The following is a 25,363-nucleotide window of genomic DNA, read 5'->3' as shown; positions in this document are numbered from 1 at the left end:
CAAGCAATGATCAACCCCTAACACCCCCATTTTCCTGGCCTCACTGATTAAATGGGTATAAATGGAGCAGTTTGGGTGATCATGCTTAGTCTGTATTTCTTTGCTAGTACAGATATTCCCTTTCCTTATCCATTTTTCCTTCCACCTTCTCTGCAACAAAAATGACCCCTTTTTAAAAATGTTTTTCCTATTTTGGACAAAGGGTCATTGCCCTTGAACGTTAACTTTGTTTCACGGATTTTGTCTTTAGATAAATGATATCGCATGGAAACAGCTCCAACTCATCCATGCCAACTAAGTTGTCTCTTTGTTAATAAGGAAGCAAATGCAATGCTCGTATTTATTTTGAGAGAGCTAGAATATTAAAACAGGGATGTAATGCTAAGGCTTTATAAAGCACTGGTTAGACCACATTTGGACTATTGAGAGTAATTTTTTGCCCATATAGAAACATAGAAATTAGGTGCAGGAGTAGGCCATTCGGCCCTTCGAGCCTGCACCGCCATTCAATATGATCATGGCTGATCATCCAACTCAGTATCCCGTACCTGCCTTCTCTCCATACCCTCTGATCCCCTTAGCCACAAGGGCCACATCTAACTCCCTCTTAAATATAGCCAATGAACTGGCCTCGACTACCCTCTGTGGCAGGGAGTTCCAGAGATTCACCACTCTCTGTGTGAAAAAAAGTTCTTCTCATCTCGGTTTTAAAGGATTTCCCCCTTATCCTTAAGCTGTGACCCCTTGTCCTGGACTTCCCCAACATCGGGAGCAATCTTCCTGCATCTAGCCTGTCCAACCCCTTAAGAATTTTGTAAGTTTCTATAAGATCCCCTCTCAATCTCCTAAATTCTAGAGAGTATAAACCAAGTCTATCCAGTCTTTCTTCATAAGACAGTCCTGACATCCCAGGAATCAGTCTGGTGAACCTTCTCTGCACTCCCTCTATGGCAATAATGTCCTTCCTCAGATTAGGTTCGGTTTCCTCCCACACTCCAAAGACGTTCAGGTTTGTAGGTTAATTGGCTTGGTATATGTGTAAATTATCCCTTGTGCGCGTGTAGGATAGTGTTAATGTGTGGGGATCACTGGTCGGTGCAGGCTTGGCGGGCGGAAGGACCTGTTTCCGCGCTGTAAGTCCAAACTAAACGAAGACTTGAAAATGAACTGCCTGGAAGGCTGATGAGAACATATTCGGAAATAATTTTCCAAAAGTGAATGTAATTGGCAAGAGAAAGATTTACAGAGCCACGGGCAAAACATTGATGGATGGGCTCAATTGGAAATCTCCAATTGGTCTACAATGGGCCAAGTGCCTTTGGCTCCTGTACCTCTCCGGGAACAGGGAATCAGTTTGCATGGTTAACATCAAGGAGGGTCCGTGGATTCTCAAAATCCTGTGCGGAAAATTTGACCAGTTTAGTTGATTGTCAGGTGTACCGAGGTACAGTGAAAAGCTTTTGTTGCGTGCTAACCAGTCAGCGGAAAGACAATACATGATTATAATCGAGCAGTTCACAGTGTATAGATGCATGATAGAGGGAATAAGGTTTAGTGCAAGATAAAGCAAGTAAAAAGCCAGGTGGGATGGAGAAGATGAAATAGTGTTGTACCTTTCACTGTCACTCCCTTCCAGTAGCATTCTAGATCCACAAACTTCAGAGCTATCGCAAGGAACTTCTGCATTCCCTTCCAGATGTTCTCTGCAGCTCTCTGCACGATTAGATCTTTCATTGGAGTGTACAACACATTGCCCAGCAACCAAAACTTTCTCCTCATCTTCAGCTGCCTTTTCAAATGATGTGGTCTTTACTAGGGTCAGTTTATTCGGGCTGAAAGTCGTACCACTAAAGCCTTTCACCGCTCTCTCTTCACTCTTCCGCGCGACATCGCAGGTGTCACCTTCCATATGTTTGAAACCGTCTGGCTCCAATGCGGGTTTTTTGGGAGTAATTGTGACCACATAGGACTTCTCAAGATCATCAGCGGGGAGGCTAACCCAAGGATTCTTGGGCAAGCTAGCCGAGCGCCTGACTTTTATCTCGAAGTTTAAAGCGTTTGGATTACTCTTTGAGAATGACTGTACTTCACTTGACATGGACGGAGAATCGGCCAGCCCAAACTCATCAATATCTAGGCACTTGGGTTCATCCTCACTAACTTCATCCTCTTCATCTAGTTGTGCAGGCTCAGTTATTAGTAATGAGTTTGAGGTTCTTTTCACCTCCTGTTCCCTATTGGTTTTTTTGTGATTAGATCTTGCAGCTTCGAAGTTGTAGTTACCAATCCCATCAATTCCAGAGTCAAAAGAACTTAAAGAAGTTGGCCTTGTGCTCAGTGCTTTGCCTTCCTGGTTACCACACTCACCAGCCGCCTCATAAGCTGTCGGTGTGGCCACCTGCAGTTTCCGGTCAACGTGACCACTGGTGAAACAGGCCCTACTGCGGCGAATTGCATCCGCTTCATCAAAATGTTTTTGCGCCGAGGATACATCAAAATCGTGGTTTGGGTCGTGCCAACGTCTGTTCACAAACTTCTCTTGCATCACATGTTTGTCGGCAGTCTTTGGAGCCTCTGCAGCACCTCTGGTAACGCCAGTGTCAACGGACGTGACGGCACGAGGAACCAAAACCTTCTGCAGCGCCTTTAAATACGATTCTTGCCACTGAACCACTTGTTCCAAGTCAATCGGACACACCTGCTCTGGAGCGGTCAACAGCCGTCTTACAACAAAGCACCTGTACAGGTGGAAGAACGTAGCAAAAAGAGAAAAAGCCGCATCTCATTAGTCGCACCAATAATATATTTCCAAAATAAAAGGACCTCGGTCTAACAAAACTTTTAAAGAAGAAACAAGGAACTGCAGATGCTGGTTTACAAAAAAAAGGCTCAAAGTGTTGGAGTAACTCAGCAGGTCGGGCAGCATCTCAGGAGAACATGGATGGTGACGTTTCGGGTCGGGACCCTTCTTCGAACCAGCTTTTGATGATCTTTTAAATCTAAGCACATAATCCTTTTATTAAAATCTTGAGGGTTTGCCGCTTAAAAAAAAAAGGAAGCTCCTTATAAATGCCATATAGATGCTGATCCCGGCTGCCGATGCTAAAACCCTGATTGTAAAACTGTGTCAAATTGCATATTGCAATTAATCAAAAACTTACAGCAAGGAAAAGAAAATGAGATTTACTGTCCATCAACTGCTCACAAAACAGTTTCCCCTGCCCACTCTCACTCCCATATTTGCCGTGTTGGCACATGGATCAGACACATAGCAAAGTATGCAAGTTCTGAGTTATTAACGGGTGTCAGGGGTTATGGGGAGAAGGCAGGAGCATGGGGTTAGGAGGGAGAGATAGATCAGCCATGATTGAATGGCAGAGTAGACTTGATGGGCCGAATGGCCTAATTCTGCTCGGATAACTTATGATCAGCATGCAAATGGGGTAAGACTTACTGATGGGACAGCATCTTCCCCCTCCTCTGGTGAAGCGAGTCTGGGATGCAGTCAGCCAGATGTCCAAGCCGCCCCAGGTCCTCAGCCGCTGGAAGAGGAGCCTTGTGCAAGAGGCGACTGACGTGTTCCTTCCAGCTTGGTTTCAGGTAATGTCCTGCCTCGTGCGGAAGTCCCCAGCTGTGCACTGGATGCTCACAAACTGCCTCTTTGAAAGATATTTCTTGCAACAGTAAATGATACCAACCAGCAACCTGAAAGGAAGAGAGTTTTACAGTGTGGTTGTTCGGCGGTGCTGAATGAATTTAAAGCCGAAAAGGCGGCACATAATAAAAATATACTCAATACCATACATACAAAAAACATTAGACAGTCAGATTCTTTTTCCCAGGATTGAAAATACCAAATACTAGATGGCATAGCTTTAAGATGAGGGGGGGGGGGGGGGGGGGCAAGGTTTAAGGGAGATGCATAGGGCAAGTTTATTTATCTGTTAATTTATTTATGGTGTGGTGAATCTGTGGAATTCATTGCCACAGACGGCTGTGGAGTCAATGGATATTTTTTAAGGCGGAAATAGTCAGATTCTTGATTTGTAAGGGTGTCATGGGTTATGGGGAGAAGGCAGGAGCGTGGGGTTAGGAGGGAGAGATAGATCAGCCATGATTAAACAGCGGAGTAGACTTGATGGGTTGAATGGCCTAATTCGGCTCCTAGTACCTATGAACTTATTTATTTATTTACACAGGGGGTGGCGAGTGCCTGGAACACGCTGCTTGGCTTGGCGGTTGGGACAGATACGATAGTGACATATAAGAGACTTTTGGAAAAGCACATGGACATGCAGGTAATGGAGCGGTATGGCCTATGTGCAGGTATACGAGAGCTGGTCTTTGCATCATGTCCGGCAGAGACACTGTGGGCCGAAAAGCCTGTACCTGTGCTGTACTGTTTTATGTACGAAGGAACTGCAGATGCTGGTTTAAACCGAAGATAGACACTAAAAGCTGGAGTAACTCAGCGAGACAGGCAGCTTCTCTGGGGAGAAGGATTGGGTGACGTTTCGGGTCGAGACCCTTCTTCAGACTGAAAGTCATGGAAAAGAGAAATGAGATATAGTCGATGATGAAGGGAGATAAAGAACATATAGAGATAACTGTACTGTTTTATGTTCTATAAAATACAATCTGAAATAAAAAGCATTGCAAATGCCCAGTAACTTAAGTCTGTAGCTAAAACTCAACATGGAACCGAATGAATAAATTACTCCCTCAATCAATTACAAAAGGGATTAACATCTGCAAAAGAAATAGCATTCAGCCCATTAATTTCCAACTGGCCAAGTCCTCACCAATGCCTGGCTGGTTTACACAGCTACTTACATTTTCAAATATGTCGTAGAAATCATACACTGCTTTTAAAGTTTGCCGTGGCAGTTCTACAGCTATGTGGAACATGTCTTTTAATCTGCTGAGTTTCTCTCTACAATCGCCTGTCCTTCCTCCACATTCAGCTACTTCATCAAGCTCCTGCAACAGTTTCTCAGACTCGGTGATCAACTTCTGCAAAAACACAAACGGCACAGAACTTACCACCAATTCTATGCAGAAGTTGAGATATATTCAAACACCATGTCCACGGCAAATAGTCGTGTATTCAGCCTGTAACGTATTTTTGCTGGCTGAATCTCACCGTTACACCACATACAATAACACTAAAGTTTGAGTGCATTGGGATAAGAACAACAGAGAAATTTAATGCTCCTGGATTTGTGTTGTGCAATTAACCGATGAGAGATTCACTTGTTGAAGGCTGGTGCTCAGAGACACTGTGGAGGTCTTTCTACACAAATCAATGAAGATCAATAAACAGCTGTAGCAAGCAAAGAGGGAGGGAGGCAAATGACTCGGGGGCTGTTAGTTTAGTGTGTTTAATTTAGTTTGGAGTCCGCACCGACCAGCGATCCCCGCACAGTAACATTATCATACGCACACTTTTACATTTATACCAGGCCAATTAACCTACAAACCTGTACATTTTTGGAGTGTGGGAGGAAACCGAAGATCTCGGAGAAAACCCACGTGGTCACGGGGAGAACGTACAAACTCCTCACAGAAAGCACCCATAGTCGGGATTGAACCCAGGTCTCTGGCGCTGTAAAGCAGCAACTCCACCGCTGCGCCACTGTGCTGAGATAGTAGTTTGTAGCTCCCACTACATTTAAACCTGAATTTTCAGAACACAGTTGAATTGTGATTATGATACATTCTCGACGCAGAACATTCAGCATAGGAAAAAAAACTTTAAAAACTCACCATTGCAGGGTTGTAAATGGTAGCATCATAATCCAATTTTAGAATCTCTGCTTGGCTCAAATTATTTGCAATTTCTAATTTGTACGTATGAATCTTCCCCATTCCTTCAGAGATAATCAAATCACTAATCTGAAGTCAACAACAACAAAAAAATCACTGTTAATGACTTAACACTTGCACTTACTTAGCTATGTGTAGTATCAATGCACCAATAATGTCTCACAGTTCTCTCTCCATAGTGGCACAATTTGATGCCATCACAAGGCACACATGAACATTATTGATGAAGATTCCCAGACACAGGTACATCATTTGTTTAAACAAAACACAAATGTAACACAGCACAATCACAAACAAATTTAACCCTGGTCATTTTACAGAACGGCTATGTGAATTTTATTGGTGTCTTACCAATAAGTGCTTGATTCAAAGTTACTTCAGAACCATGGACATTGACGGTCATTTCCATACAGCATGGAAACAGGCTCTTCGGCCCAACATGCCCACACTGGCCAGCATGTCCCGTCTACACTAGTACACCTGCCTGCATTTGGCTTGTATGACTAAACCTGTCCTATGCATCCAGAGTCCCCGTCTCAATGTTTCTTAAACGTTGCGATAGTCACTGCCTCAACTACCTCCTCCGGCAGCTCCTTCCATACACCTAACACCCTTTGGGTGAAAAAATGACCCCTGAGTTCCAATTAAATCCGAGATCCTTGACAATCCTTTGGTCCACAGCATCACTTCAGCAGTACTGGTTACTGAACTAAAACAACAAATTTTTCTTCCTCCTCAGAGGTGCTCAACTTGCTGAGCCTTTCCAGCATCTTGCTTCAGTTTCATATTCTCAACCTCTGGCAAGTTTTGCTTTCATATTGTTCAATGAGAGCACGTTTATCCTTCCTTACCTGCTGAGCACTTTCCCTGCACCAAAGGTCCTTCAGCAAAAGCCGAGCCCTGGCAAGAGCCTGTTGCCATAGTAATTCCACCTTGTTCGCAGCTGCCCTTAACCTGCCAGAGGAAAAGTTTTAAAGGATGTTACTGACGTTACGGAATAAACGTCAAACTTATATAATACAAGATGAGGTTCTTCAACCAATTTATCACAATTAATTAATAGATGGTACCCGTAAACAATGATTACCGCACTGTGGTGCAGTGGTAGAGTTGCTGCCTTACAGTGCCAGAGACTCGGGTTCGACCCCAACTAAGGGTGCTGTCTGTACGGAGTTTGTACTTTCACCCTGTGACCTGCGTGGGTTTTCTCCAGATGCTCCGGTTTCCTCCCACATTCCAAAGGCGTACAGGTTTGTAGGTTAATTGGTTTCAGTTAATTATCCAGAGTGTCCAGGATAGAACTAGTGCGAACGGGCGATCACTGGACGTCGTGGACCGAAGGGCCCGTTTCCATGCTGTATCTCTAAACTAAACTAAAAATGGTTTCCACGAACAAAAGAATACAACAGCAAGTCTACTCTTGCACTGTTTACCCAAAGAATTGGTCACTGGAAAGTGAAGACAAGTCCTCAAATGTGAAAGGGCATCCTGGAAGCTAAAAGACAAGACATATTTTGCCTCCACGGTGACAAAGTGCGGGACTTCAGTGACATAGGTTTGAATAGTGCAATGCAGTTACTTTTGTGTTGACAAATGATATCTCATCCGAGTGATGGGATTTCTAAAAAGTACAGTTGCAGGATATGTCAGCCTTGGAAAAAAATGCTCAACTCTTTGGAATAAGATTTCAATCCGTGACTTTCTCATCCAGAGTAAGAATGCTCCCACTCAGCCCTAGAATGAAACCTTGTGGAATTGAAGTGGCCATCGCTGGACTAATGAATGGCCTTCCTCATCACCAAAACCTTACTCAGTGACCTTTCATCACAAACTCACTATTTCTCCCACCCCACACCACCCACGTTTACCCTCTTACTGTGGGATACTTCCATCAGACCCCTATTTATTTACTGTAGCTCTGCCTCCTAATCATACTCCTAAACAAACTGTGTAGAAAGGAACTGCAAATGCTGGTTTACAACTAATATAGACACAAAATGCTGGACTGATGGAAACGTCACCCATTCCTTTCTCCAGAGATGCTGCCTGACCTGCTGAGTTACTCCAGCAGTCGGAGGTGGATTTCCCCGGGGTGCTAGCTGCTGAAGAAAAATCAATCGGACTTCCGTTCCCAGTTTATTTTTTTTTAAATCCGCTGGACAATTTAATAATTGGATTTAAATAAAAAGCGACTTCTAACGCCCTCAACGCCTACAACGTGACAGATCGCAAGAACGGGACAAAACAAAGGGTAAGTCGTTTATTTTACATATAATCTTGCTTCTTGGGATGGCTTTAATCTAATTTTACGTTGCGAAAATGTTATTTGGGCCCCATACGAACCGGCAGTGTCTTTCCTGCTGATATGGGGTTCAAATTCACCGCAAATGCAACGTTCCAATCGATCGCGTTCCAGAATCACCCACTTGCAAGATGATTAAAATGCTCATTTTTTTTGGACAATCATGTCATAAGCCGTCTAAATTGTCTATATTTTATGTTATTCTCTCTCCATGATCATTATTTTTTAAACTAAATATTCACAACAGTTTGAGTCACATGTGCTGTGCAAAAAACAATAATTTTGATTATATTTTGAGAAGATGTTTCAGGATTAATTTATGGGAATTAAACATTAAATTCCTTCCATCTGGCATATAAATTCATGACAGTGAAATTTAAAAATCATGTTATATTGCGAATTCTTGTGTGAATGGCATTAGTTTGTTATTTGGATACTTAGGTTATTTTAAAAATATATCCTTTTCTTAAGAAATGGAATCTACAGGACATTCTTAATGGGAAAGTAGTGGGCAGGAAGGCATGACACGCATGGTTTGAAGAGCAAAAACTTGTAGTTTACAATGCCAAAATTGAAAAGTTGAGGAAAAACAAGGTGTACAGAGTTGCTTATTGGTTACAATCTGAGGAGTATGATGATGCTACTGATTATGATATGCCGGTGTACCAGCTAGCAACTGATCTTCTCCATAAAGTCGGTCTATTGCTAGAAATTGTAATTTATCTACCTATCTGTTATGGACTTACAGCATATAATACATTAATATTAAAGTTCTGATCTTGAGAATATCACATTTTTGAATTTTCAAGGCAGTCTCGGTGTTTATTACTATTTCCGTCACAACAGTCAATTTTGTAATTAGCTACAATTAGGTAACTATTGAATAATATGATTTGATTTCGGGTCACCCAAGTAAGATGTTTTATATTTGTTTCAGAATGCTTCAATTTATAATAACTGAATATTTCATTCAGTTCTCTTAATTTTTAAGAAAGTTATGGGCTTTTGACTGTCCTCGATCACAGCTTTTGTGTTAAGTCAATGGAAAAGCAATAGGGACCAAGATGCTAATTTCCAAGTATGAAAATGGCCATAACGTTTTTAATACTGAAGATATGAAATCAATTAGGTATCAAATTAAACTTCTTTTTATGCTTTATCTGATGGGATAAATTGCAGACTTGATTTTTTAAATCTCAAATTTTTGTAACATTGCTAAGTTGTGTCTATCTCCTTACCAAACTGATCTTGAAACTCCTGGTCCTAAGAATCAGTAGACCCCTCTGTAACTGGATCCTTGACATCCTAACCCATAGTCCATAATCGGCGAGGATAGACAATAAAATATCCTCCACCATGAATCTCAACACCAGCAAGGAAACATTCTGAGCCTCTTGCTGTACTCTCTATACACTCATGACTGAGTAATCAAATTATGCTCCAACTCCATTTACAAACTGCAGATGACACCACTCGAACGCACCGGACCGCAAACAATGACAAGACGGAGTACAAAGAGAAAGAACTTAGTAACATGGTGTTAAGACAACAACCTCTCCTTCAATGTCAGCAAGATGAAGGAGCTAGTCTACAATTTCAGGAAACGTACCCAGCGGTACGAAGTAGAAAAAAACTGCAGATGCTGGTTTAAATTAAAGGTAGCCACAAAATGCTGGAGTAACTCAGCAGACCAGGCAGTATCTCTGGAGAGAAGGAATAGGTGACGTTTCAAGTCAAGACCCTTCTTCAGACCGAAGAAGTCTGAAGAAAGGCCTCGACCCGAAAAGTTACCCATTCCTTCTCCGAGTAACTTTTGGAGATGCTGCCTGTCCTGCTGAGTTACTCCAGCATTTTGTGTCCACCTAGTGGTATGAATATTGATTTCTCTAATTTCAAGTAACCCAAGCATTCTCCCTCTCCGTCCCTCCCCACCCTAGAGTCCTACTAGTTTCACTGTCCATACCCTTCGTTACCACCTTCTCCACAGCCAACAATGGATGATCGCTAGTTTTGATTTGTTCTTTTTATACATTTCATTCATTTGTTCTTCATACCTTTTCACACCTCTAGTTTTCCTCTCTCCTGACTCTCAGTCTGAAGACAAGTCTCGAACTGAAGCATCACCTATTCCTTCTCTCCAGAGATGCTGCTTGACCCACTGAGTTACTCCAGCTTTGTGTCTATCTGTTCTTAGTATATGACTCCTTAATATAATTCCCATGACCGAGGAGCAATAGTACCTGTGATCTCAACATTGAAAAATACGCCACAACCTAGCCGAGGCCTTGTGTACACGGGGGCTAATCTTGAGCATGAAGGAGAGTTACAAAGACCTCCTACGACCTCGTGTCGACCATGCTGCGAGTATGAGTCGGGGCAAACTCGCCAGAACGCGCGGATTAGATCGCCCAAGTGGGACAGCCCCTTAAGTGTAGTAATGGATAAATTCCATCAAGAGTCGAGAGCGTTTTATTGTCGTATGTCCCAGACAGAACAATGAAATTCTTACTTGCAGCAGCACAACAGAATATGTAAACAGAGTATTCTGTAAACAATAAACGAGAAAAAAATGATACATATGTGTTTGCACACATATATATATATGCTTGTGCACACACACATATACAATATTTACATATTTTGTTGTGCTGCAGCAAGTCTGAATTTCATTGTTCTAGAAACCTAGAAAGTAGGTTCAGGAGTAGGCCATTCAGCGCTTCGAGAGTCCCACACATAAATACACACACGGATATACACGCACACATATACACACACGCACACATATATATACACACACAAACAATAGTGCAAAAGACAAAATATATGGAAATAAATGACATATTTCTAAACAGATGATTATTGTGTAGCCTCCCACCAACATCATAGTCAAGACGGTTCAACTCCTTTCAAATTACGCCATCCGTGTTAAATTTGTTGGCTCATCCTCAGATTTGCCATTCATGAACTCAGGAATTTCCATCTCCCACTCAATCTCCTTTACAATTCAATAACCTTCTCCACATATCGTGCAAGCCCTGCCCATTCTGCATTCATCCACCTCCGTGGAATGGATTCTTCTTGGCTTCACAACGTGGGTCAGTCGCTGTAGAGTGCCGGGTGGGAACACCGAGTGAACAAGCCCCCTTCTGGAGTTAGTCAATGCCTAATGTCAAAACCTCATTCATTTGTCTCCCCATGTCAGAGGTTACAGGGAGAAGGCAGGAGAATGGGGTTAGGAGGAAGAGATAGACCAGCCATGATTGAATGGCGGAGTAGACTTGATGGACTGAATGGCCTAATTCTACTCCTATCATTAATGATCTTACGATATGATTTCAGTCATTAGATTTCTTTTAATGTGAAATTAGGACTGCTGGGGGAACACAGCGGGTCAAGCAAAGCCCATCAATGGAAATAGACACTCACCCAGCTTCTTTATCCCCCCCCCCCCCCCCCCATCTGACCATCACCCACACACTCCCCGCATCGGATTCTCTCCCTCCGCACACCACCCCACACTTCCCCCCTGGGCCCCATACTCCACAAGCCTTTCCCATCAGATTCCATCATCTACAGCCCTGGTTACCTCTATGAACCAAGTACAGACTTTTAATTATTTCCACCCCTCTCTCCCCCTGCAGGCGTAATCTATCAATCTTCTCCCTACCCCCCACCCCCCTTTATCATCCCATCCACTCACCTGGATGGGGTCCTCTAACCATCCACTAACCTGGATGGGGTCCGACCTAAATGCTAGCAAACACACACCAGGTCTCGCCCCACCTCCTTCACATCTTCATACTGGCCACCTCTCCTCCATTCTTTCAGTCGTGATGAATGTCTCAACATGAAACGTCGACTATCCGTTTCCCTCTGCAGATGCTGCCCGACCCGCTGCACATTCCACCCGTGCTCAAGTCCTCTTTGCACTTTGTTTCTTTGCACCAGATTTTCCAGTCTCTTGGGTCTCCATCTTAATAGTCTTGCTTATATTTTTAATTACATTTCAGAAAGTAGTTTCCCACTACAGCTTCTCTATCACTGATTAATTGCTGATATTGTCCTATTGATAACTGGCTTCACTGTATCATATCATTGCAAGAACAAATAAGGATCTATATGTTCAGAGATTCATCCTCATGGGTGCATGCTCTGTTGTTTCCAGAGCTCTGTTTCTTGTTTCCACTTTAGGGTTTTGATATTTAGCTTGTATTGTATTCATTTTCAGAGTTTGTACAGTCTCCAGTGACCGTATGGGCTTTCTCCGGGTGCTCCGATTTCCTCCCACATTCCAAAGACATGCAGGGTTGTAGGTTCTGTAAATTGTCCCTAGTGTGTAGGATAGAACTAGTGTACAGGTGTGGACTTGGTGGGCTGAAGGGTCTATTTCCTTGCTGTATCTCTAAACAAAAAAAAATTCTCAACCCAAAACTTCACCTATCCATGTTCTCCAGAGATGCTGCCTGACCCGCAGAGTTAGTCAAGTCAAGAGTATTTTGTCATATGTCCCAGATAGAACAATGAAATTCTTACTTGCAGCAGCACAACAGAATATATAAACATAGTACACTGTAAACAATATAATAAATGAAAAAAAAAGTGTATATATATATATATATAACAATTATATTGCCAAAATAACAATAATAGTCTATGTAGTTCAGAGCTTATTTGAGGTTGTAGTGTTTAATAGCCTGATGGCTGTAGGGAAGAAGCTGTTCGTGAATCTGGACTGTTTTCAGGCTCCTGTACCTTCCCCTCACACTCCAGCACTTCGTATTTATTTCAGGGTACAATAAGCATTGCAGAAACTAAACACATACCTTTCATCTTTCTTTAGCAAGTCGTCAGCCTCCTGCTGAAACTGTGCAGTCCCAGCCATGGCATTAAAACAGGGATCAGATTTTGGATCCCTGAACTTCTCAATAATCTCCTCACACCTTCTCAGTAGATCATCAATTCCCAGATCCCTGAAGCAGAAACAAGCAGAGATTTCACAACCAACTTAAACCCGCAACCAGGCAATAAAGGGTTAAAATTGCTGAAACAAAATGTTGATTACCAAAAATGTTGCATTAGAAAAATTAAATACACACAAGTTTTTAATCAAACCAAATAAATTAAGATTTAATGAAAATTGTTAAATTATTAAGGTACAGCAGGCAGTGAAGAAAGCGAATGGCATGTTGGCGTTTATAACAAGAGGAATCAAATATAGGAGCAAAGAGGTCCTTCTTCAGTTGTACAGAGCCCTAGTGAGACCACACCTGGAGTATTGTGTACAGTTTTGGTCCCCTAATTTGAGGAAGGACATTCTTGCTATTGAGGGACTGCAGCCTAGGTTTACAAGGTTAATTCCCAGGATGGCGGGACTGTCATATGCTGAGAGAATGGAGCAGCTGGACTTGTACACTCTGGAGTTTAGAATGATGAGAGGGAATCTCATTGAAGTATATAAGATTGTTAAGGGTTTGGACACGCTAGAGGCAGGAAACATGTTCCCAATTTTGGGGGAGTCCAGAACCAGGGGCCACAGTTTAAGAATAAGGAGTGTAAAGGTTGCGGAATGAGGTAAGGCTCTGTTGTGACTAGCACAAAGAAGACACGTCCACCACCGAGTAAGAGTCAAGAGCCCGTTTATTCTGCAATCACTGCTTTTTATAATTGAAGGTCACTTGACCTCAATCACGAGGCTCAGGCACGCGTTTCCATTTTAGATTACACAATGTATTTAGATTACACAATATATATATATTACATTACAAAGACATCACAAGGAGTAAGCCATTTAGAATGGAGACGAGGAAACACTTTTTCTCACAGAGAGTGGTGAGTCTGTGGAATTCTCTGCCTCAGAAGGTGGTGGGGGCAGGTTTCCTGGATGTTTTCAAGAGAGAGTTAGATAGGGCTCTTAAAAATAGCAGAGTCAGGGGATATGGGGAGAAGGCAGGAACGAGGTACTGATTGGGGATGATCAGCCATGATCACATTGAATGGCGGTGCTGGCTCAAAGGGCCGAATGGCCTACTCCTGCACCTATTGTCTATTCCAATTCAATGCCTCTTCCAAATAGATCTGCCACGATGGAATGTGTAGGAAGGAACTGCAGATGCCGGTTTACACCGAAGATAGACACAAAGTATTAGAGTAACTCAGCGGGTTAGGCAGCATCCCTAGAGAAAATGAATAGAGTTCAGAGTCTGAAGAAGGGTCTCGACCCGGAACATCACCTATTCCTTTTCTCCAGAGATGCTGTCTGACTCACTGAGTTACTCTAGCATTTTGTGTCTGGCCACAATGGAATGGCAGAGCGAACCTGATGGGCCGAATGGCCTAATTCTGCTCCTACGTCTTATGATCCCAGACCTCAACAGTTGCAATCCATAGTCATGGAGCCCTCCCTTCCAATTCTATGCAAGAGCACAAGATAAAAGATCCTGCAACAAACTTTAAAAATAAGAAAGTCAAACGTAGATAAACTAAGCCACGATGGCTTAACTAGACGATCACAAGATCACTGCCGGCTGCGGGATTTACATTATAAACTTGAGTAGGTGCTCTGTTTGCCAATTTTATTCGTTCACTTTTGGTCTAATTACACAGCACAGGCAGCCAAGGCCATGGTGCACAGAAGCTGAAATAGATAGAACTGCCCAAAAGTTGCTTCTCAGGACTGGGAATATCGAGTGCCCCATTATCCTTAATAAATGCAATGGTTCCAGAATGATGCGTATATCTGGATAAACCAGTGCTGCATGAGGCATTTTAGTTTAATTCCCTGAATGACGCTGTTTCTTGAGCCGTCGGGGAGAAAAATACAACTTCCCCGGGTTTCAAAAGGTAGACTCGAGGGCCTGAACTACAGGGAGAGGTTGGGTAGGCAAGGACTTTACTCCTTGGAGCACAGGAGGATGAGGGGCGATCTTGCTGAGGTATACAAAATCATGAGTGAAATAGATATGGTGAATGCACAATGTTTTACCCATAGCAGGGGAATCAAAAAACAGGTGACATAGGTTTAAGGTGAGAGAGCCAAGATTTAATAGGAACCCGAGGGGCAAATTTTTCCACACACAAGGTGGTGGGTGTATGGAACAAACTGCCAGAGGAGGTAGTTGAGGCAGACACAACAACAGCATTCAAAGGTCATTTGGGCAGATACATGGATAGGAAACGTTTAGAGGCCGAAATGCAGGCAAATTGGACCTAGCTGGGGCACCTTGGTCAGCGTGAACAAAATGGGCCGAAGGGTCTGTTTCCATGCTGTATGACTGACATGACGATTTTCCAAGTAACCCATGTTGTCTGGTGAGGAGAAGATCAGGTCTACCCTAATTGCTGGCCCAAGGCTGCTCCTTGGCGACAGCTCAGGGTCAAAACCTGTCCTTGGTCGCATGTACTCAACTCGTGTTCTGCCTCCCATTTGATAAAAACATAGACAATAGGTGCAGGAGTAGGCCATTCGGCCCTTCAAGCTAGCACCGCCATTCAATATGATCATGGCTGATCATCCACAATCAGTACCCCGTTCCTGCTTTCTCCCCATATCCCTTGATTCCGTTAGCCCTAAGAGCTAAATCTAACTCTCTTGAAACCATCCAGCGAAGGCCTCCACTGCCTTCTGTGGCAGAGAATTCCACAGATTCCCAACTCTCTGTGTGAAAAGGTTTTTCCTCGTGATGTTACACAACAGTCAGAAACGTTCTCCCAGGTGAAAACACCAAAGATTAGAAGACATGGCTTTAGGGTGAAGGAGGGAAAGTGTAAAGAGATATGCGGGGCAAGTTTTTTTGTCCCCACATACAGAGTTTGGTTTACATTCAGGGATTAGTTTAGTTTACCGTCACGTGTACCGAGGTTTTGTTGCGTTCTAACCAGAGGGAGGTGGGTGCTTGGAACACGCTGCCAGGGCTGGTGGTGGAGGCAGATATGATAGTGGCATTTATGGGGCTTTTGCCCTGGCACATGGTCATGCAGGGAATGGAGTGATATGGATCATGTGCAGGACGATGAGATGAGTTTGGCATCATGTACAGCACAGACATTGTAAGTGGACAGGCCCTGTTCCTGTGCTGTACCTTCCTATGTTCCATACAAACCCGGCTACTTAGGCTTCAGTGAAATGGAATTTCAGGCTCAGAGGTTCATCCACTTGCAACACACTAACCCCTTTCTGGAGTATGGGGCCCAGTGCCAAATCTCCACCCTCTCTCCATCAACGGATCACTGTGGGTGGTGCTGCAAGAAGGGGCAGAGTGAAACGGAGAAGCTATAGCTTGATGTCGTCATTATAGCCACAAGCCAATTTACACACAAAAAAAAAACATCGGGGGGGGGGGTGGTGGAAGGTCACGATAACCTGGGGCTGACGGGTCTGCCAGACATCCAATGTTTGCTTGGTGGGGACACAGGTAAGTAACACTGTGAATCTTCAACTGGTTTTAAGACTCACAGCCGAGAACAAAGGAGGACCCGGCGTGTGGGAACCACCGAGAACAGAGGACCACAAATGGAATGTGTTAAAAATGGTTTGTGTTAAAATGGGACCCTTTATCAACACCCTTTATGTGGCGACGATTTGCATACCTTGTGTATGCAAAGACAAAGAATCTCACTGTGACTTGTCACATGTGACAATAAAGTATCACTCATTCATTCCAAACTCCTCGCGTTTATTCAACCAAACCCTTTCTCTTCTGTATTGTGAAAAGACTGATCACTGCTTAAATGTAGACATATTGAAATGAAGACATTTGTTGCCTCTAATAATAATAATAAATTTTATTTATTGGGCGCCTTTCAGACATCTCAAGGACACCTTACATAGATTAACAGGAATATAAACGTATAATCAGAATAAAATAAATAATAAAGACATCACAGAAACACAAATTAAAAACAGAATTCAGTCCAAAAACAAAAAATCAAAAACACAATGTGAAGAGAGAGCAGCGGCAGCTAAAGTGCGCCAGCGTCCACTCTCCCTTCTGCCTCTAGAACTGTTGAGCATGGAACAAACCACTTTTGGCCTCTCATGCACTGTACTACCATGAAATGTGTATGGAAAATTATTCGTACATAAAATTATGAGAGGCATAGATAGAGTGGATAGTCACAACCTTTTCACCAGGGTGGAAATGTCCAATACTAGAGGGCATAGACATAAGGTGATAGTGGGCAAGTTTCATCAGAGATGTGTGGTGCAAGATTTTTTAAATGATTCACTCCACAGAGCGGTAGGGGCCTGGAATGCATTGCTTGATGTGGTGGTGGTGGTGGAGGCAGATACGATAGTGGGATTTAAGAGGTTTATCTAGGCACATGGAAGTGCGGGGAATGGAGGGATATGGATAACGTACAGGCAGATGAGATCAGTTTAACGTGGCATAATGTTCGGCATAAACATTATGGGGTGGGGAGGGGCGAAAGATTTAATAGGAACCCGAGGGGTAACATTTTTCACACAAAGTTGCCAGAGGAGGTAGTCGAGGCAGGTATTATTGCAACGTTTAAGAAACATTTGGACAGGTACATGTTCAAATGTACATAGACACAAAAAGCTGCAGCAACTCAACGGGTCAAATGTACCTATTGGGCGGAAGGGCCTGCTTCCACACTGCATGACTCTATGATGGGCCCCATCCTATTCCATATTCCACTACCCACCACGTCCCAGCACCAAAAGCAGACTCCCATCGCCAACAAGCAGTGCCATTGCAACAGAAAGCATTCAATAGAAATGTGTACGCCTTAAGAGCAAAATGCTCGACATACTTGGAAGGATTATTAACGCACTGCGGACCCAGTGTTCAAACACGTCCATTCACACAAGGAATGCCGGGGGAGTGAAGTGAAACAGCACCAACTATTCCCTCCGCAAAGCTACATTTTTTCTCCACCACTAATTACTTTGTATAGAAGTAGCCCGGGATGACAAACGAAGCTGCCATGCTTCACTCAACAATGCCATTGTTCTTTGCTGATACACTGGATACATTAATCTTAAAACATTAACAAGGGCATTGCATTGCCTGCTGTGCTGAGGGCACTCGGACTTATTTACATTGAAAAGAATGAGGGGCAAGGCAGCAATTTTCTTGTTGCAGCTAGATTTATACATTTTAATCATTTGCTGGTAATCTGTTACCAGTGGCTTTTTCCTCTGAGGACACGATGATGTGTTCTGATGTCTCGTACACATTGTCCACAGAAAGACTACAGCTTCTGTGCTTTTATACTTGTTACACTGTGCCCAGCAAGACCATAAACCTTGGAAGTTTTGTTTTAAAGCATCAATTCCACATTGGTTTAGTTTATTGTCATGTGTACTGAGGTACAGTGAAGAGCTTTTGTTGCGTGCTAACCAGTCAGCAGAAAGACAGTACACGATTACAATCGAGGCATTGAGACATTTTAATTACAGATAAAATTAAAAAAAAGATTTACTCCTTTCTAAGTACTGGTGTAGCACAAGTTCATAGGTTATAGGAGTAGAATTAGGCCATTCGCCCCATCAAGTCTGCTCTGCCATTCAATCATGGCTAATCTATCTTTCCCTCTCAATCCAATTCTCCTGCCTTTCATCCCATCGCCCCCGACACCCATACTAATCAAGAATCTATCTATCACTGCCTTAAAAATATCAATTGGCTTGGCCTCCACAGCCTTTTGTGGCAATGAATTCCAGATGCACCACCCTCTGACTGAAGAAATTCCACCTCATCTCCTTCCTGAAAGTATTTTTATCCTGAGGCTGTGACCTCTGATCCTAGACTCTCCCACCAGCATTAGCGAATTTGTGCACAATGCTCACCTCCGCCATTCTGCATGAAGTTTGTTGATGGTCTGGGAGAACTGCTCCAAATCACCAGCATCTGCAGGCAATGACTGAAAGATCCACTGCTGGAGACCCGCTAAGCAGCCAGGAAATCTCTGGGCCAAGGCAAGATATCCATGGGCAAAACCGTCCATCTCCTGTGAGAAATAACCCAATAGTTGTATTTAGTTATCATCCAAAGGCCACCAACTGAACCAGTTCAAATTACAAGACGCACGGAACTGCAGATGCTGGTTCACAAAAAAAGACAAAGTGTTGGAGTAGCTCAGCAGGTCATGCAGCATCTCTGGAGAACATGGATAGACGACCTGTTCTCTCTGTAGGCTTTCTCCCTCCACCACCCACCCCAGACCTCATCAGTCAGCAGAATCTCAAAACTCCGAGAATTCCCAACATTCCGCATTAAAAAAAAAAATGCAATGGTTAGTCAGCAAGCTGGAATTCCAATGTATTTGAGTTTAGTTTATTGTCACTTGGACAGAGGTACAGTGAAATGCTTTTGCTGCATGCTGACCAGTTAGTGGAAGACAATACATGATTACAATCAGCAATCGGCTCAGCGGTAGAGTTCATAACAAGAGGATTTCAGTATAGGAGTAACGAGGTTCTTCTGCAGTTGTACAGGGCTCTGGTGAGACCACATCTGGAGTATTGTGTACAGTTTTGGTCTCCTAATTTGAGGAAGGACATCCTTGTGATTGAAGCAGTGCAGCGTAGGTTCATGAGATTGATCCCTGGGATGGCGGGACTGTCATATGAGGAAAGATTGAAAAGACTAGGCTTGTATTCACTGGAGTTTAGAAGGATGAGGGGGATCTTATAGAATCATATAAAATTATAAAAGGACTGGACAAGCTAGATGCAGGAAAAATGTTCCCAATGTTGGGTGAGTCCAGAACCAGGGGCCACAGTCTTAGAATAAAGGGGAGGTCATTTAAGACTGAGGTGAGAAAAAACGTTTTCACCCAGAGAGTTGTGAATTTATGGAATTCCCTGCCACAGAGGACAGTGGAGGCCAAGTCACTGGATGGATTTAAGAGAGAGAGTTAGATAGAGCTCTAGGGGCTAGTGGAGTCAAGGGATATGGGGAGAAGGCAGGCACGGGTTATTGATAGGGGATGATCAGCCATGATCACAATGAATGGCGGTGCAGGCTCGAAGGGCCAAATGGCCTCCTCCTGCACCTATTTTCTATGTTTCTATGCTTACAGCACCAGGGACCCGGGTTCGATCCTGACTACGGATGCGTGTCGGTACGTTCTCTCTGTGACCTGCATGGGTTTTCTCCGAGAACTTCAGTTTTCCCTCCACGCTCTAAAGACGTACAGGTTTGTAGGTTAGTTGGCTTGGTATAAATGTCAAATTGTCCGTTGGTCGGTGTGGACTCGGTGGGCCGAAGGGCATGTTTCCATGCTGTACCTCTAAACTAAACTATCGAGCCATCCACAGATACAAAACAATTTCTCCTGGACCACCTAATATTGAAGCAACGACCAGGAAAGCACTCCAACACTTCTACTTCCTCAGAAGGCGTAGGAAGTTTGGAATGTCCCCTACAACTCTCACCAACATCTATGGGTGCACCTTAAAAAGCATTTTATCAGATACGTCACACCTTGGTTTGGGAACACCTCCATCCAAGACTGCAAGAAATGGCAGCGAATTGTGGACACAGCCCAGACCATCACACAAACTAACCTCCCTTCTATTGACTACATTTACACCTCATGCTGCCTCAGCAAGCCAGCAGCATAATCAAGGACGGGTCGCAAACTGACCATTCACTCTTCTCCCCTCTCCCATCAGGCGAAAGGTATAGAAATGTGAAAACGCACACCTCCAGATTCAGGGAAAGTTTTTCCCCAGCTGTTATCAGGCAACTGCACCATCCTACCACAACAAGAGATCAGTCCTGAACTACTATCTACCTCATTGGAGACCCTCGGACTATCTATGATTGGACTTCACTAGCTTTAGCTTGCTCTAAACGTTATTCCCTTTTCATGTATCTGTACACTGTGAATGGCTTGATTGTAATCATGTATTGTCTTCCACTGACTGATTAGCACGCAACAAAGGCTTTTCACTGAACCTCGGTACACGTGACAATAAACTGAATGATAATGGGAATAACGTTTAGTGCAAGATAGAGCCCAGTAAAGTCTGATTAAAAATAGACAGAGGGTCTCCAATGCAGTAGGTAGTAGCTTAGGACTGCTCTCGTTAGAAACATAGAAAATAGGAGCAGGAGTAGGCCATTCGGCCCTTCGAGCCTGCACTGCCATTCAATATGATCATGGCTGATCATCCAACTCAGTATCCTGTACCTGTCTTCTCTCCTTACCCCCTGATCCCTTTAGCCACAAGGGCCACATCTAACTCCCTCTTAAATATAGCCAATGAACTGGCCTCAACTATCTTCTGTGGCAGAGGGTTCCAGAAATTCACCACTCTCTGTGTGAAAAATGTTTTTCTCATCTCGGTCCTAAAGGATTTCCCCTTTATCCTTAAGCTGTGACCCCTTGTCCTGGACTTCCCCAACATCGGGAGCAATCTTCCTGCATCTAGCCTGTCCAACCCCTTGAGAATTTTGTAAGTTTCTATAAGATTCCCCCCCTCAATCTTCTAAATTCTAGCGAGTACAAGCCGAGTCTATCCAGTCTTTCTTCATATGAAAGTCCTGACATCCCAGGAATCAGTCTGGTGAACCTTCTCTGTACTCCCTCTATGGCAAGAATGTCTTTCCTCAGTCATTCTCATAGTTGCTGGTAGGATGGTTCTGTAGCAAGGGCAGTAATGCGTGCTGTTTTGTGCCCACTGTTGCCAAGTTCTTAGGACTTTTTAAAACCACGAGTTGGTTCAAATTAAAACCCCTGAGATAACTCTTCATCGCCATTATGTTCTGTGCCCGAGGAATCATTTCACAGTAACTCTCAGACTGGGTGCAGATCAGTGGCTGCAAGAATGTGGCTCCTGGTGAGGGAGTGGAGAGGAAGGCTTTTGTTCCTTATCAAATTACCCTGCATGAAGCTTACTGAGATTACTCCAAGCTGATAACTATTAATGTACATGACGGAGAATGCAAATCAGTGAAGCAGGATAAAATAAGAGCGAGAAAACGGAACGTGTGGAGAAATTCCCAGCAGTGTCGATCGGCAATCTTCATGGCAACACGAAGGAGGTGCCTCAGCTTCCTCTTTCAAGACGCCTCATAAGTTGGTAAGTGATAGTAGTAGAATTAGACCATTCAACCCATCAAAACTCTGCCATTCAATCATGGCTGATCTAGCTCTCCCTCCTAACCCCATTCTCCTGCCTTCTCCCCATAACCTCTGTCATCGGTCAACCTTTGTTGAAAGGGATAGGGTTTTCACCAGAGAAAAGCCTTGATGCTTTTCAGCAAGAAAATAAAACCTTTTTCAGCAAGAAAATAAAACCTTTTTCAGCAACAAAGAAAAACTCCAGCAAGTTTGGAGTTTGCTGAAACTTGTAAAGGGAAAAAAAGTCAAACACTGGACATCTTGATTGTATTCGTGGAGTCTTTTCATTAACTAGTTAGCACCCAAAAAAAACTTTTCACTGTACCTCTGTACTCGTAACAATAATAAACTAAACTAAACAACAGATAAAATACTGGTGCAAATGAATGAATCGACTAGAGACAGGGCCAGACTCAGCTGTGTCAGTCTCCGTGAGGAATAAGTCACTGATTGGGACACAAAATGCTGGAGCAACTCAGCGGGGCAGGCAGCACTTCTGGATAGAAGGAATGGGTGACATTTCGGGACGAGACCCTTCTTCTGACAGTCAAGGGAGAAGGACTTAGAGATAAGGAAGTGCAAGGCGTGAAAACGAGACAAGGGGGACGAAGTTCAAGGAAAATGTAGGATAGATCACTCAGCTGGGGGAAGGTAACAACAAAGCAAACAGAGATAAAATTTAGTCGGACACAGTTAGACTGGTCAGAGAACTGGGAAGGGATGGAGGGAGAGGGAGAGCAAGGGTTACTTGAAGTTAGAGAAGTTAATATTCATACCGCTGCAGTGCAAGCTGCCCAAGCAAAATATGGAATGCTGTTCCTCTAATTTGCACTGGGAATCACTCTGGTATACTCTGCCTAATGATATAGGATTGCTTAGGTTAAGACTGCCCATGGAATCATAACCATAAGGCACATCAGAGAAAGGAAAGATGGGGAGAGAAACAGCCTCAGAATGTGATGTATTTAGAAGCAATTTCATTCACTAATATTTGCAGAAACAAAAAAGAACATTTTGACATTGAAAGACACAGACTCAAATTCTACGCCACATGATTTTACTGAGTTCTATGCAAAACAAAAAATTTCACTGTACCCAGATTGATTAGAACGGGTGTCAGGGGTTGTGAGAAGGCAGGAGAATGGGGTTAGGAGGGAGAGGTAGATCAGCCATGATTGAATGGCACTTGATGGGCCGAATGGCCTAAGTCTGCTCCTATCACTTATATGACAATAAAGTATCATTGAATCATTGACACAGCAACAGCTTCGACAGCCATGAATCTGGTGGGCACTTTATTCATCCGCATGTTGTTAATGATGCCAAATGGAGTAACTTGGGTTTCTAAAGTCATCATGTTTTGTAATTATATTCGCGATTGTAATGATAGTTATGTACCTATTATGCTCAAGAGAAATATGGGCTTGCAGCCATAAATGAAATTAAAAGTTCAGCAGTCCTCCGAGTTCAGAGGTGAAAATCTGAGCCTTGCAAGAGATTGCCGGGATAGTCGCCTTCAGTCCCTGGCAAGCAGGTCGGCGCGGGGTCGCAGTGGTAGAGTTGCTGCCTTACAGCGCTTACAGCGTCAGAGACCCGGGTTCAATCCCGACTACGGGCGCTTGTCTGTATGGAGTTTGTACATTCTCCCCGTGACAGCGTGGGTTTTCTCAGAGATCTTCAGTTTCCTCCCACACTCCAATGACGTACAGGTTTGTAGTTTAATTGGCTTGGTGGAAATGTAAAATTGTCCCTAATGTGTGTAGGATAGCATTAATGTGTGGGGATCACTGGTCTGTACGGACTCGGTGGGCCGAAGGGCCTGTTTCCGCGCTGTATCTCTAAAACTACTTAATCACTGAAGAAGGGTCAGGATCCAAAATGTTGTCTGTCCATTTCCCTCTGCAGATGTAGCCTGATCCACTGAGTTCTTCCAACAGTTTATATATTGTTCAAGATTCCAGCATCTGCAGTCTCTTGTGTCTCCGTTTTGTTGTATGGAGTTATATCATAACCTTTCCTGTTCTTTCAATTCATGGTGACCACAGAATAACAATCGTGTATGTTAAAGAGGAGAGAAGGGAGTGGAATAAAATAGTAAAATTGTACAACAATTTAAAAAGATAATGTAGTTTACTTTACACTCTCCAAATCTGAGGAAGGACATTGTTGCCATAGAGGGAGTGCAGAGAAGGTTCACCAGACTGATTCCTGGGATGTCAGGACTGTCTTATGAAGAAAGACTGGATAGACTTGGTTCATACTCTCTAGAATTTAGGAGATTGAGAGGGGATCTTATAGAAACTTACAAAATTCTTAAGGGGTTGGACAGGCTAGATGCAGGAAGATTGCTCCCGATGTTGGGGAAGTCCAGGACAAGGGGTCACAGCTTAAGGATAAGGGGGAAATCCTTTAAAACCGAGATGAGAATAACTTTTTTCACACAGAGAATGGTGAATCTCTGGAACTCTCTGCCACAGAGGGTAGTCGAGGCCAGTTCATTGGCTATATTTAAGAGGGAGTTAGATGTGGCCCTTGTGGCTAAGGGGATCAGAGGGTATGGAGAGAAGGCAGGTACGGGATACTGAGTTGGATGATCAGCCATGATCATATTGAATGGCGGTGCAGGCTCGAAGGGCCGAATGGCCTACTCCTGCACCTAATTTCTATGTTTCTATGTTTCTATTTATTACAATCTTTGCTTTAATGCAATTGCTAAATTGAATCTCCGCACTTTCTGGAGAATCTTGCTCGTGCCCAATTTTAATACAAGAACTGTGCATTCATATTGAACCCACAAAGATCCTATATTGTGTAGGAAGGAAGTGCAGATGCTGTTTTGCACTGAAGATAAGACACAAAATGTTGGAGTAACACAGTAGGTCTTCAAATAAGCTGCCTGGCCTGCTGAGTTACTCCAGTTTTGTGTGTCTAAAGTTCCTATACTGTTCCCTAGGTTCAGTCTAAACATCTCCACTTGTTTCTTTTAATCTCTAGAAACTGATAGTTAATCACCCCGACAATATTATACTTTAAAATACAGGAAACGGAAGAAACGCAAGTGCCTTTCGTCATCTGTGCTCTTCATGGAATGTGTTCCTAGCTCTGTTGAAACGGGAATAGTTAATACCAAAGAGAGAA

General features: G+C 43.4%; 1 protein-coding gene across 3 annotated transcripts in view; it reads right to left on the bottom strand.

Moving 5' to 3' along the window:
• The window catches only part of LOC116973120, a 79,302-nt gene that overhangs the window by 39,243 nt on the left and 14,696 nt on the right, over positions 1 to 25,363 (bottom strand). For all 3 annotated transcript variants that reach the window (XM_033020833.1, XM_033020836.1, XM_033020834.1), the window contains exons 7-13: positions 18,942 to 19,102; positions 12,952 to 13,098; positions 6,678 to 6,780; positions 5,767 to 5,895; positions 4,834 to 5,013; positions 3,455 to 3,705; positions 1,614 to 2,738 (exon numbers count right to left, since the gene is read on the bottom strand). In XM_033020833.1, coding sequence (XP_032876724.1) covers positions 1,614 to 2,738; positions 3,455 to 3,705; positions 4,834 to 5,013; positions 5,767 to 5,895; positions 6,678 to 6,780; positions 12,952 to 13,098; positions 18,942 to 19,102 — 2,096 coding nt within the window. The remainder of the gene's footprint in view (positions 1 to 1,613; positions 2,739 to 3,454; positions 3,706 to 4,833; positions 5,014 to 5,766; positions 5,896 to 6,677; positions 6,781 to 12,951; positions 13,099 to 18,941; positions 19,103 to 25,363) is intronic.

This window comes from Amblyraja radiata, chromosome 5 (genome assembly GCF_010909765.2).
Source record: "Amblyraja radiata isolate CabotCenter1 chromosome 5, sAmbRad1.1.pri, whole genome shotgun sequence".
In the NCBI taxonomy this organism is placed as follows: Eukaryota; Metazoa; Chordata; class Chondrichthyes; order Rajiformes; family Rajidae; genus Amblyraja; species Amblyraja radiata.
Note: the sequence above shows the minus strand (reverse complement) of the source record. Positions and strands in the feature narration are given on the sequence as shown.